This window comes from Megalobrama amblycephala, linkage group LG5, assembly GCF_018812025.1.
Source record: "Megalobrama amblycephala isolate DHTTF-2021 linkage group LG5, ASM1881202v1, whole genome shotgun sequence".
NCBI lineage: Eukaryota > Metazoa > Chordata > Actinopteri > Cypriniformes > Xenocyprididae > Megalobrama > Megalobrama amblycephala.
In genome coordinates, this window is record NC_063048.1 from 759,282 (window position 1) to 773,385 (window position 14,104).

General features: G+C 39.8%; 1 protein-coding gene across 2 annotated transcripts in view; it reads left to right on the top strand.

The window, feature by feature from the left end:
- The window catches only part of paplna (papilin a, proteoglycan-like sulfated glycoprotein), a 42,616-nt gene that overhangs the window by 24,815 nt on the left and 3,697 nt on the right, over positions 1 to 14,104 (top strand). For both annotated transcript variants that reach the window (XM_048190333.1, XM_048190334.1), the window contains 6 exons: positions 1,449 to 1,614; positions 1,777 to 1,864; positions 5,199 to 5,319; positions 7,104 to 7,434; positions 11,741 to 11,899; positions 13,434 to 13,561. In XM_048190333.1, the coding sequence (XP_048046290.1) occupies positions 1,449 to 1,614; positions 1,777 to 1,864; positions 5,199 to 5,319; positions 7,104 to 7,434; positions 11,741 to 11,899; positions 13,434 to 13,561 (993 nt within the window). The remainder of the gene's footprint in view (positions 1 to 1,448; positions 1,615 to 1,776; positions 1,865 to 5,198; positions 5,320 to 7,103; positions 7,435 to 11,740; positions 11,900 to 13,433; positions 13,562 to 14,104) is intronic.

Sequence of the window (14,104 nt, forward strand, 5' to 3'; positions counted from 1 at the left end):
TCGGCTAGACTAGACCAGCATCAAACCAGCATCAAACTAGCTTAGACCAGCATGGGAATTTATACTCGTTAAAGCTGGTTCTTGTGTGCAGTTCCCTGCTTACAACAACAAAGACTAGTTAATTTGATCTTTTTGATCAGAGCCAATAAAATAAATTTGTGATGCATTTTATTTTTCCCTCACAGAGTCTGTGAGGGAAAAATAAAACAATCATTTCTACTTTTCACTTTTTGGATTGTTTAACATGTTTAAAATAATTAACAGAATTAATGCAACATCTTTTTTTGCCAAGCAGTTGTTCATAAATGCTGATAATTAACAGTTTATGCCTATTGTTAAAATGTTAAAAAAAAATATGACTTTCAAATATATTTGTCAGGGGTGTGTGTTGCAGAATAAACGATACTAAATAATATTTTTTTAATAAACAGGAACCAGAAAGCACTACACACTGGAATGTAATTTTAACACAGACAATGAACTGAGGAAGACTGAAGGCTTAAATACACAGAGGATGATGACAAAACAAGGCACAGGTGTAAACTATTTAGAAACCAAGACAACTAATGAATGACTAGAACTCAAGACAAATAGTGACAGTGAAACTAATGCTGCATCCTAGTTCACCTATTTATACTACGCCCTAAAAGTGTTTACTATTTTTGTGATAAAAAGTACATGCTTTTGAGTGTGTATCCAAGCTTTGAGACATACTATCACATTATACAATTGTCTCTGTCACATAGTTAAATTATTAGTCACTAAAACCCCTTTATCTAAACTGCCAGTTGCACACATGCACTATGTTTGTAGTTTTTAAACACTTTTTATTTGTGTTTGTAGTTCTGAACTGAATCCTCCTCCAAAGCACAATGGGTTTGGGGCAATATTAGGCGTTATAGTGTGCACAGATCCACACTTCGAAAATATACCGGAAATAGCAGACCATCCGGGGAATTTCGGCATACTCTTCGACACACTATGCTTTGGGACACACTTATTGTAATCTCACATACTATTTAGGATGGATAGTATGGACATTGGGATGCAGGGTAAGAATAGAAACTAAACAAGACTGTGACAATATTGTTGAATTGTCATAATTATTCATTTTGTCCAGAAAAAAAAATCCACTGAATAGAGGCATCAGTATGACTATTGGATATTCAAATTCGGGGACACTGTTATGGTTAATAATTCAGAAGTACATATAATTGGGTGTGTAAAACACTAGGTTTTCCCAGCATAATAATTACTACAAAGTATAAACTTGTCTCTCCATTGGACAGATCTGATCAAATATGGTAAGTGTCCTGTAATAAGGTGTTGAAAAGATGACATAGTCAAGCGACCATACATTTTATCAGACACTTTGTTTTATGAAGAAGCTCTTTGTCTGCAGGAAACATTTAAAAAAATTCTTGTTATTTTATTATCTAACACAACAGAAACTCCTCAAAACAATGCAGTCCACAATCCTCATGGCACGACTCTCACTCCTCACTGCAGCCAGACTCACTATGGCTGCTGTCCTGATGGAAGTACACCAGCTAATGGACCACAGCACCAAGGCTGTCCCCAGGACCAAAGCCTAGCATCCTGCACATGGAGCAGGTACACATGGACTTGGACTTGGTTTATTACAAAGACTAATTGACAGATATTCATGAGCCTAAAACAAAAAATCTGCTGGTTTTGCAGATCCAGCCTTAACAATCCTTAACAATCCTTAACAATCCTTACCAAAAATATAATGCATATGAACACTTCTCTCAGGTACGGCTGCTGTCATGATGGTGTGACCATAGCCCAAGGCCCCAACAAGGAGGGCTGTCCAGATTCCTGGCCTAACTGGTCTCCAGCAGTGAGTGTTCCATTTGCTGTTACCAAATTGAGCTGGAATGATCCAGAACAGTGTTCCACAAGCTACGTTCCTGTCTAGACTTTGCCTGTTCCATTTAGTTTCCATTTAGCAAGTGTACTTAGAAATACTCGTGCAACAGAAAAAGAACAATCACCGTTGTGTATCAGACAAGATCGAGGAACAGTAAAACAGAGCAGGTCTGATGAACAAAGAGACTTTATAGGTTCATAAAAACTAATTTCACAAATTAACAAATGCTAAAAATACTAACTAAATTACACAACCCTGTTTCTGATATACATATTTTTAAGATGTTGTTATCCCAGCATTCCCCAGACAAGGTGCATCCATGTCTATTTTTCCCAACATCTCTCTCCCAGTGAATGACACTTACTGGTGGTTAAACATGCACTCGAGACACGAAGATTCGAAAAACTACAGCAGACACATTCAACACTAGACTCATGGGTAGGACTCTATGGAGGGAGAGTGGGAGCCTGAACAACGGACCCAGTGAACCATCATGCCAGCTTCTGAGATTATTAGCAGGTTTTTGTTGGAGAGCCACACAGATATTGTTCACTTTCCCCTTGTGGCCCCACTTGGATATCAGTGAGGAGCCAATGCAGTTGCTCTCGGCCCCAAAGTCCACAAGGACAGAGCAGTTGTAAAAGGATTGCCCCCACTGTATGGAGGCATGTGGACATCACAAAGGATTTTATGATTGGAGTTATACTCCATAACTCCTGGTCCTGGTCACAGGATCAGTATTAGGAGGGAATGAGGAAGTCCCCTTGTCCCCAAGAGGCCCATGATAAGCAATTGCAGCAACACAAAGCCAGTCATCCTGATGGCAAGATCTTCCGGATCAGGGCTGAATGGCTGATTTTGAGCAGAGTTTAGCTCCAGTCCCAATTAAAAACACCTGAATGAGCTAATCAAGGTCTCCATGGTCAAACTTCAAGGCAAGTAAACTCTGCAGGAAGGTGGCTCTTCAGAAGCAGGATTGGAAATCCCTGCTCCAGATCATCATATTGCGTCAAAAGGTCAAGGGTGTAAACCTCCTCCAGAATGTCATCTGCAGGACCATATAGGAAGGGGTGCCAATGAGCTGCCAAATCCCACCCTCGGGAAACCATCAGGGTGTAAATTCAGTGGAGTAATGCAAAACTGTACACTCCCCCTTTTGGATTGAAGCTATACAATATTCATCGATTGAACAACTGGGATCATATCCGCAGAGGAACATTTTGGAGGCAGTGCAGCAAGGGAATATGACTTCCCAAGACGGGTATGGCCCATGAGCAGGGTGATGTCTTTGGAAGAGAAGTGGCTAGAAGAAAGTGGCTTTAAAGAAAGCAAGCAGCTTGACTGTATGCCAAACAGATCAACATGGGGCACCTTCTAGCTCAGAGCAGGTCAACCAAAAAAACAACATCTACCCCTTAAGATGGTCTCAAAGATGTTCTCACCACATTATATTGAACCCCTCAAGTTGGCCTACTGATTTTCGATGTCCAACAGTCTGTGAGTGAGCTTAGTTTTTCAACAGACTCTTCACTTCCTACTTGTGTCCCTCGAGGTCTTGCCCTTTCTGGCTGGAATTATTCTTGGTGGTCCGTTGCACATGTTCTGGAGGTTGATGCCTGTCCACTGTTTGGGGATTTTGAGGAAATATGTGATGTTCTCTTGACAGTCCTGCTCTTAGATTGCATTATCTACATATTTGAGTTTCTAAGATCTGTCTAGTGATTTTCTTTTTAATTTAGGAAAGTTAATTGCCACTACTTTTTTGGATCTTTTGTTTAGAAACCATTTTTGTGGAACTGTGAGTTACTTTTGTTAACGGGTTACATTTATTATTGAGACTTTATGACCTGCTGTTTGCATTTGTACACCTTACACCCTCTGAAAGATACTCCCTAATGCATGCAACGTCAACTGGCGGCCCGCAGGCCAAATCCGGCCCGCCAGAGATTTCCATCCGGCCCCCAGAATAATACTGAATTCAGGAATAGCCTTGTAAGAGGAAAAAGTTTAGGGCTGGTCCGAATACCATTTTTTGATGAACATCGACTATTCGAAGCTTCGGAGAGAGGGGCTGAACATATTTTTCTCTCTAATAAAGGCAGGAATCTGTGTCTGTATATCCGTTTGCATTTTTATTATTTCGAGAACCGTTCATCCAATCGACTTCACAGGGGAGTGCAGTGTCGCATTTGGTGCAATATAGATGGACACGCGAGACGCGACACATTCAGAATTAATAAACTTTTAGTAAACTACAGTTAGAGCAGCGCGAGCGGGAAGCGGCGCACCTCACGCGGGCAGGGCTTATGCTCCGAGAACGGACACTGCACTAGTGATATAAAACGCACACACACAGGTCTGTTAAATTAAGCAATACTTTTAAGGTAGTCTAATAATTTTCTGACTAACAAATTGACACAGAAATTTAAACAAAGAAAAACGAAATTAAGTTAAATTAAAAACGAGATTAATTTAGATTGATAATAACGGGTAAAAATGCTAATACATTTTGTCTATTATTCTATTTTCCACAATGTCAAAGCAACAAAACACAAGCTCAGACATGCACAAACTCCGCTGTTCTGCGCTCTAGCCAGAGAACACTCCCGTTGCTGGAACACGCGTCGGTTCTATTTCTAGCATGCACGCGTTTTCTGCGTGGCTCGAGCGCGCCTGAGACGCGTGTCTCAGTGTGCAAACTCCAATCTGTTAAATATGGGAGCCGAAATAAAAACGGACACGCCACGCAGCTGAGTCGCTCACGCAGCCAGTGTGTCGCCGGCCTTATTCAAGGGGGAATGAGAACCGTTTTTTATTTTTAATCTAACGAAACAAAAAGCCTTCTGAAAAGTAGCTTGTGCCATAGCCTGCCTTCAGTCAAGAATGACGATAAACGCGTTCTCTCATTGAACATCTTTTATTGTTTCACGTGCTCATTTTTTCACAAATGTCAAAATTTTCCTTGCCTGGGATTTGCGCACAATTGCGTGACAGTGATGGACAGCTTGAAAGCCTCACAAATATGAAGCCTAAAATATCGCTATCGCCCCCTGGTGGCTTGCTGCAGTACAGGTAATATGTAAAAAATAACATAAATTTGGAATTAGAATTAGTATATCAAATAATAACATACAGTATTAGGATACAATTCGAATTTTATTTTATATTACGAGTATCTGGCCCTTACAGTGTCTGCAGTGAAAAATTCTGGCCCTTGGACAAATATAGTTGATGACCCCTACCCTAATGTCTCACTCTGTCTTTGTCTTTCTGTTTTTTTATTTTTTTTATTTTACCTATAAAGTCAGATACCCTACCATCTGAACCCACAGACTGCCAAACATCCACCTACGGTTGCTGCTTTGATGGTGTGACGGCAGCTGGTGGTACTCACGGGGAGGGGTGCTCCAACCCCCACAGCAATAGTAAGTCACAGTATTGACATAGTGATCGTCTTTTTTTCCAATAGTTTTCAAATGTTAGTTGTTTTATTTTCAAAAGTAGTTGTTGTCCTCGCTGAAGAATAATGTTTCACAATGTGTCAAAATTAGCTTAAATTGATTTTGAATATTACATTAATGGGTACTAGTGATGGTTTTCATGTAAACTGCTTCAAAATTAAAGTGGAGTATTGTGGTGTAATGCATGCACTGTTGAGAATATGCCTGTCTGAATATTGATAATTTTGAGCTCATGATATTGATATTTTTGAGCAAAATGTGTTGGGGAAGAGTTAGACTACGTTGTAGTCATAGGTGTAATTTGCGGGTGGGGCAGGTGGGACCCTCCACTTTGTCCCCACTCACTCACTGAAAGCTGTTGTGCAAACCCAGGTGCGCACTGGGGTACCGAACCCAAGACTACCTGAAGGAGGTGGTCTAAATTTGGTTGCACTTGAACTGTGGCACAGTTCACGTGAATATGAAAGCAACACGGACTCGGGTGCGCCCTTGTTCAGGAAGTAAAGTAACCTGCGCATGCGTTTTAGCTAATTACAATGTATTTACTTCAATAACAGCCTGCAGTGTATTTGCGCTTTGCGAGTGCAATCAGAGCAGCAAATGAATGGCAATCGACTGTCTCCTCCATATAGGCTGTTTGCAAGCAGTAGAAAGCCGTCTACATGCGACGCACATACAGTAAACACAAGTGTTGTTTACTCTGCTGCACATAATAGCACCAAATTAACAAAAAATTCAATTCACTGACCCACGTTCTGTTTTCTATAATGTGCCGTGCATGTTTGTGATGACGTAAGATGAATGCAAACGCACCAGGGTTCGATAGAATCAAGTTTAGTGTGAAACCAGAACAATGCTGCAGGGGGCACCGCGAATAATCGTGCCTGGGCTCGGACCGCAGCAAACGAGCCCAGTGTAAAAGGTGAGCGCTTCAATCTAGTTGAAATCAGTCGTGGCTTAATGGTTAGAGAGTCAGACGTGTCCCTGCTCTTGATATACAATCAGTGATGAACATTCATGAACTGCAGATTAAAATCCAGAACCTCTGACACGCTCAATAAAAATTCTACCACCAGACTTAAGACACACAAACGTTAAATGTTGTTCTATGTATTTTTTCACTGATTTAAAGACTCTAGAGCAGTGGTCTCAAACTCAATTCCTGGAGGGCCACAGCTCTGCACAGTATAACTCCAACCAGCTCCAACTCACCTGCTTGGAAGTTTCCAGTAATCCTGAAGACCTTGATCAGCTGGATCAGGTGTGTTTGATTAGGGTTGGAGCAAAACTGTGCAGAGCTGTGGCCCTCCAGGAATTGAGTTTGAGAACACTGCTCTAGGGACTAACAATATATTGTATTACAGTAGATGTAAGGATGAAACTATCACAATAAACATTAGTTCTATGTGATAAATTAACTCAATTTACTATTGATACCCCCTCCCCCCACACACACTCCTATTCCACACACTTTTTAAAACAAAGTTACACCAGTGGTTGTAGTCAAGACCAGCTCATTTGAGTCTGAGAAGAAGAATGAGTCCGAAAGAACCAAGACCAACACCATGATAATATGAGCAAGACAATGAAATATTCAAGGCCAAGGAACTCTTCTGGTCTTGATTTGGACTTGAATGACTTGGTCTCAACAACAACACTGGTGTTTGAGGAAAGTTGCTGACCTATTGAATGTTTTAGAACAGATTATTGTCATATTGCATATTGTCTCTTACCCCTCTGCCCCTCAGCACAGGGTTCTCTGTCTTGTGACCTACCCCATACGGTCGGGCCATGCGATCAGTGGACGTCCCGTTATTACTATGACCGCTCTGCCTCACGCTGCATGCACTTCTGGTATGGCGGCTGCCATGGCAACAGCAACAACTTCGCCTCGGAGGAGGAATGCCAGAAGATGTGCCTGAGATCGGAACTAATCCAGCGGGACCAGGCGCATGTCTTACAGCACGGTGAACGTCTCTTCCCAGCACGTGTCCATCTCAGTTCTAGTGGTGCGATCCACGCGCACCGGGCTCACCGGCTGGCCGCCAGTGCCATGCAGCAGAGCAGCCCCGCCGCCAGGTAAGATTATCCAACTTGCCCTGGATCGCTCTCCTCCTCTCCCAGGCCCAATCCCAAGCCCCTGCAAGTTCTCTTCTGCTGTCTGCCCTTCACGCCCTGCTGAAGAGCCAAGAGAGGAGCCCATGGGACATGCGCAGAGTCTTACATAGACGTTTTAAATGCATATGCTTTTTACATGCACAAAGGTAGTGATAGTGAGCATTGCTTCACTAACAGACTGCAGCATATGTACACACAGGATCCAAAATTAACTTTTTACCTCATCTGACAATGGTGAGTAAAAATATATCTATTTTTGATGGCCATGAAGCTGTATTTTTTTATGAAAAATTGACTTTGTCCTCAATTGTTTCACATGCAACATCACATACAAGCTACTCTCTAGAAAATGCTGGGTTAAAAACAACCCAAGTTGGGTTGAAAATGGACAAACCCAGCAATTGGGTTGTTTTAACCAAGCGGTTGGGTTAAATGTTTGATCAACCTGCTGGATAGTTTTATTTAACTCAACTATTGATATTGATACCCAAAATATTTTGGAAATGAAAAATTTTTAATATGTTTAATGAATAATTAAACAATAAACATTTATTAAATTGCTTATAAATAAATGTTCACCTTTTGATCATTATTGTTGCCTCTAGTAATTATGTGTCGGATTTTTAATTTCCAACATATTTTGGGTTCATTTTAAGCCAGACATGTAGTCATTTTTAAACAATAGTTGAGTTAAATAAAACTACCCAGCAGGTTGATCAAACATTTAACCCAACTGCTGGGTTTGTCCATTTTCAACCCAACTTGGGTTGTTTTTAACCCAGCATTTTATAGAGTATAGATTGGTCTCTCAATAAAAATAATTTACAGGCATATTTTAGTTTTGGTGGCTTAATGTGAGGAATATTCCATATATGTGGCATTATTTGGAGTACTGGAGAAAAAGAAAAACTTCAAACCATCCTAGATAAATGTATGACAATAAAATGTCAATGTTTGTATGTCTTTGATTGAAATCACTCGCAACCAGTGAGTATTATACTATCATTCATAAAGTTCAACTTAAACATGTATGATGTTAAGTTCCTAAAAGGTTATTGGCCAACTAGCAAGTTTTTGTTCCTCACCAGAGTTAATTTTAGACCCTGTGTACACACTCGTAACACGTTATCTTGCAATTCTAATGCAGTGTAATGTCATTTGATGTATTATAACTTGCCTCACGCTTCTTAATCATACTAATCAACATACACTCTCACACACACCCTGCAGAAGTGTACACCCCTCACCGCGACGTGTTGGACATTGCTGTGCTTTTGGGACTGGTTTATTTGCCCTGACGCAGACTGTTAACCTCCTTTCTCTGTTGCTTTTAGTGTTGTTTAGTTAGGTTTAGTTTTCCTCCCATCCCCAGGTCTGTGTGTGGTACATGATTTCATTACAGTATGGCTAATAAAACCTGCTGCGGGTCCCAGTCATCCCTGACTATCTCTGTGTGTCTCTCCCAAGTCCTTACAATGAAGCTGTAGGATGATTCAGGTGGACTGTGAACATGTGAAACAGAATGTTGTAGAGTAGATCACCTCATCTTTAAGCCCTGATATACTCACGGTGATTTCGCTTGAAGTATATCGGAGCCTTTATGCTTGCTGTGATTTTGCTAAGTGTCCATGGATCAACGTCCTTGTTGGTTCTGGAACAAGATTCCAATCAACCAATCAGATTTAGGGCTGATGTTGAGGCCTGATCTACATGCTCCCCTCTGAATGTTTCAGAGCCAACAATACATGTTGAACTGTTGACTGCATTTTTATTGATTCCCTCATCCTAATACTAACACCAAGTCCGAAATATAGTAAAGTATCAAGTAATAAATTGTACTTCTGGAAGGCAGCACTATTGCTTTGACAAAGGCTGCTGGTGAAGTGGTCAAATGGTTCTAACAATCACTTTAAGGAAGTAATTGTTTTGTTTCTGACCATATAAAACTTGATGCAACTTACTAAAGACCTTACCCAGACCTTACCCTTTAATTTCCTCTTCTGTTTGTCATTGGGAATTATTCCTAATGTATTTTTATTCCTTTTTAAACATACAACAGTAAGCAATATAAATGAAACAAAGCACAAAAATGCAATATTGGATTAATGTTTTGTCACAAAAAAAAAAAAAATCTTTTTGCTGTCTCTCAGTCTGAGTAACTGAAAAGGACAGAAGATTCAGGGTCCGTTTACACGACACTGTTTCAACTAAAAACGGAAACCGTTCATTTACACAACTACAGCATTTTGGGGGCCTGAAACCAAACTTGAAAACCGGTTTCAAAGTGCAGGTTTTTGAAAACAATACAGTTATCGGCTCTGTGTAAACTACAAATACACAAATGTTGTCTTCTGTATGCAAAAAAAAAAGCAAAGTAAACACTTTTCCGTTTTTGTACATCTTTGTCGTGTAAACGTCCCCTTCACTGATGACACTTAAAGACATGCTGATCTGAGAGATAGTAATAGAGTGCTGCAGCGATGATGTGTTTTTGTAGACCAACTCAAACGTTCGCATCACGCTGGTTCCCTTAACAGAAACCAATAATATTTTTCCATTGCCTTTTGAAATATAGCAGAACATAAGCTCTGTGATAAACAAAAGTTTATGATTTTTACACTTTTTGTTCATCATGACAATCTTCACAAATGAAAACAGCTTTTATGAATTTTAACAGCTTTTATGAATTTTGAAGCCTAAATAAAATCACCAGAAGTAAAGAGCTAAACATAATGAACTACGCTTGTTTGCATGACTTCAACATCACCACCTTTAAAGGGTTAATTCACCCAAAAATGAAAATTCTGTCATTAATTACTCTGCCTCATGTTGTTCCACACCCGTAAGACCTTCGTTCATCTTCAGAACACAAATTAAGATATTTTTGATGAAATCCGATGGCTCAGTGAGGCCTGCATAGCCAGCAATGACATTTCCTCTCTCAAGATCCATTAATGTACTAAAAACATATTTAAATCAGTTCATGTGAGTACAGTGGTTCAATATTAATATTATAAAGTGATGAGAATATTTTTGGTACACCAAAAAAATAAAAATATATAACGACTTATATAGTGATGGCCGATTTCAAAACACTGCTTCAGGAAGCTTCAGAGCGTTATGAATCAGTGTGTCGAATCAGCGGTTCGGAGCGCCAAAGTCACGTGATTTCAGCAGTTTGGCGGTTTGACACGCGATCCGAATCATGATTCGACACAAAAGATTCATAACGCTCCGAAGCTTCCTGAAGCAGTGTTTTGAAATCGGCCATCACTATATAAGTCGTTTTTTTTTTTTTTTTGGCGCTCCAAAAATATTCTCATGGCTTTATAATATTAATATTGAACCACTGTACTCACATGAACTGATTTAAATATGTTTTTAGTACATTAATGGATCTTGAGAGAGGAAATGTCATTGCTGGCTATGCAGGCCTCACTGAGCCATCGGATTTCATCAAAAATATCTTAATTTGTGTTCTGAAGATGAACGAAGGTCTTACGGGTGTGGAACGGCATGAGGGTGAAATTCCTTAAAGTTTGAGTTATAATAGTTTTCAAGAGCACAATTATAAACGTAAAAAGCTGCTAGTGAGTAGATGAGTTTACCTGTTCAGTGTGATGATGTTTAATGTCCCCATCAACCTCTGCAGCGTCATTCAGACACTTGTTAGGAAGCACGTTTTTCAAGACAAATAAAAGCTTTAGAAAATCACACAGGTCTTACTGATGTATTTTTGGTCTTAGAATAAAACATGAAAACATCTCAAGTTTGTGTTCACCACAGACCTTATTTCAGGCATTTAACCAAAAACCTGTTCAAAAACCCATTGATTTCAGGGCGATGGAACCACAAGTGCTAAAATGCCACTTGTTTGTGGGTTTTAACCCACCGAAATACGTCATTCCTGCAGCACTCTATGGTTGGTCCATAAGGAAATGGTTAACTTTTAGGTTTTGATCCTTTCTGTCTGAATATGTTAGCCTCTTCCTGTGGTCTCTTTTGATTGAGTTGTCAGCATGTTGGGCTGGTGTTGTTCTTTGGGGTCCTGTATTCCAGCTGTAGCCGGTCGAGGCGGATCTTTATGCTTGCTGTGGTGACCGTTCCCAATAGTACAGCATAAAGTCATATGTGTTCTCTTCTTCCTCCCTTTTTTCTTTCTGTCTTTCTTTCTGCATGTCTGTCTGTCTCTACCCCATCTCTTCTGTCCCTCTATTCTCTGTACCTGTGTCTGTTTCCTCTTTCTCTCCGTACTCCTTTACTTCAGCTGGACATCTGTAGGTGTGAGTATAGACAAGTCGGATCCCTCCACGGTGGAGGGGCTGGTTGGTCAGCAGGTAGTGTTGCCCTGCAGGGTGACCCCACGGCCCTCCTCCACTGTGCTTGTGGAGTGGAGACGCGACGGTGACCCTGTTGACCCCTCCAGGTGAGTACCTGCAGCATTTACCTCCTTCTACACTCTCAGAATATATGGGAATATATATATAGGGTTCTGTCAGTGCTTCATATGTAGAACCTTTCCCATCATCGGATCATTTTAGAGATTTAGTTTTAATTAATTAAATTTGTTTTAATTTTATTTAATTTTATTTTTATTGAATTTTTGAATTAAGCAGGTCGTAATCACTTTATGACTAGAAAAAAAAACTCAAATAACCTGATAAACATAAAAGTATTATGCAATTAATTTAAGACATTTCTGGCTAAATAGAACCTTTTGTTGGTATAAAATTGAGTCAAGAACCCCAGTGAACCTTTTTAAGAGTGTATAATTGGTGTATAATATGAATGTCATATACAGTGCGGGGTAGTAATTGATTACATGTAATCTAGATTCAGATTCCAAAATTTGTATAGTTCACCCAAAAATGAAAATTCTGTCATTAATTAATTATCTTCAGAAAACACATATTGAGATCGTTTTAATAATTATCTGAGAGATTTCTGTCCCTCCATTGACAGCCTACACAAAAAATGACCACTTTCAAGCCCCAGAAAGGCAGTAAAGACATCATGTCGTAATTTAGATATATTTAGAAATGTAAGAAAAATATGTCATTTAGAAAAATGCAGTTTTACAGATGCTAGAAATGTGGCTTTCAAATGAAAGATGGCAAAGAGCACACCTCCTGGGCACTCTCACATAACTATTTTTTATCCTAACTGACGATGAAGACTTGACAGAACATCCATCAAGTGTTAGACAGTATTCTAGGTTATTACGTGAAGAGGTTTTTGGTCCAATAATTAGAATCTATGGTAGGATTTAGTAGTAGGAAATTACTGGTCATCCAACTTGTTTATATCAGCTATTAATTCTGTTAATTTTGTGAATTGGTAAGTTTCGTCAGGGCGTGAAGAAATATAGAGCTGAGTATCATCAGCGTAACAGTGAAAACTAACGCCATGCTTCCTAATGATATCTCCCAAGGGTAGCATGTACAGAGTGAAAAGCAACGGTCCTAGTACTGAGCCTTGCGGTACTCCATATTTAACTTGTGATCGATATGACATCTCATTGTTTACTACTACAAACTGATAACGGTCAGATAAGTATGATTTGAACCATGCCAATGCAATTCCACTAATGCCAACATAGTTTCATTTCGAGTCTATTTAGAAGAATATTGTGATCAATAGTGTCAAATGCAGCACTAAGATCCAGTAACACTAATAGAGAGATACAACCACGATCTGATGATACGAGCAAATAATTTAGCAAAAACAAACAGCTAAACTCGACTGAAAGTAAAAACATCAAATGACTAGATCTAACAATGAACACCTTACTCCAAAAAATAAAATAAAATTCTATCTATGGATCTGTAGTGTGCCAACTTTTCCTTTGTTGTGATTGTTTTTTTGTTGTTGTTTTTGTTTTTTGTGGTTGAGCACCCTCATTGAGCTTTATGCCGGCTGGATATGTGCACTTTTTGTCTAATTCTTACTTGATCATGTAGGCATCAGCAGCAGTCAGATGGCTCTCTGTTGGTTGGGCCCATCACACTGCTGGACTCTGGTTGGTTTCTGTGTGTGGCCACTAGAGAGCGTGAGAGAGATCACCGCTACATTTACCTGTCTGTCTCAGGTCAGCTCTAGCCTATCTATTGATTTACTTACAAATCATTTATACTTCATTCAATGCTTGCAACCATCACTATTACTATTGATCGCATTCAGGGTTAATGATTTAAAGAGGACCTATAATGCCCCTTTCACAAGATGTAATATCAGTCTCTGGTGTCTCCAGAATGTGTCTGTGAAGTTTCAGCTCAAAATCCCCCACAGATCATTTATTATAGCTTGTCAAATTTGCCCCTATTTGGGTGTGAGCAAAAACACGCCGTTTTTGTGTGTGTCCCTTTAAATGCAAATGAGCTGCTGCTCCCGCCCCCTTTCCAGAAGAGGGCGGAGCTTTAACAGCTCAACAACAACAAAGCTGGAGAATCTCACGCAGCCAAAATGAGGATTGTCAGTAACGGTGTTCAGTCTTTTTCATGTTTTCTGGTTGGTAGATGCACCGGGACTCGATTATAGCACTTAAACACGGAAAAAGTCCGACTTTCATGATATGTTCCCTTTAAATAAACCCTATTAAATGTTAATGGTGAGAGAGGTGTGCTGTTACCTT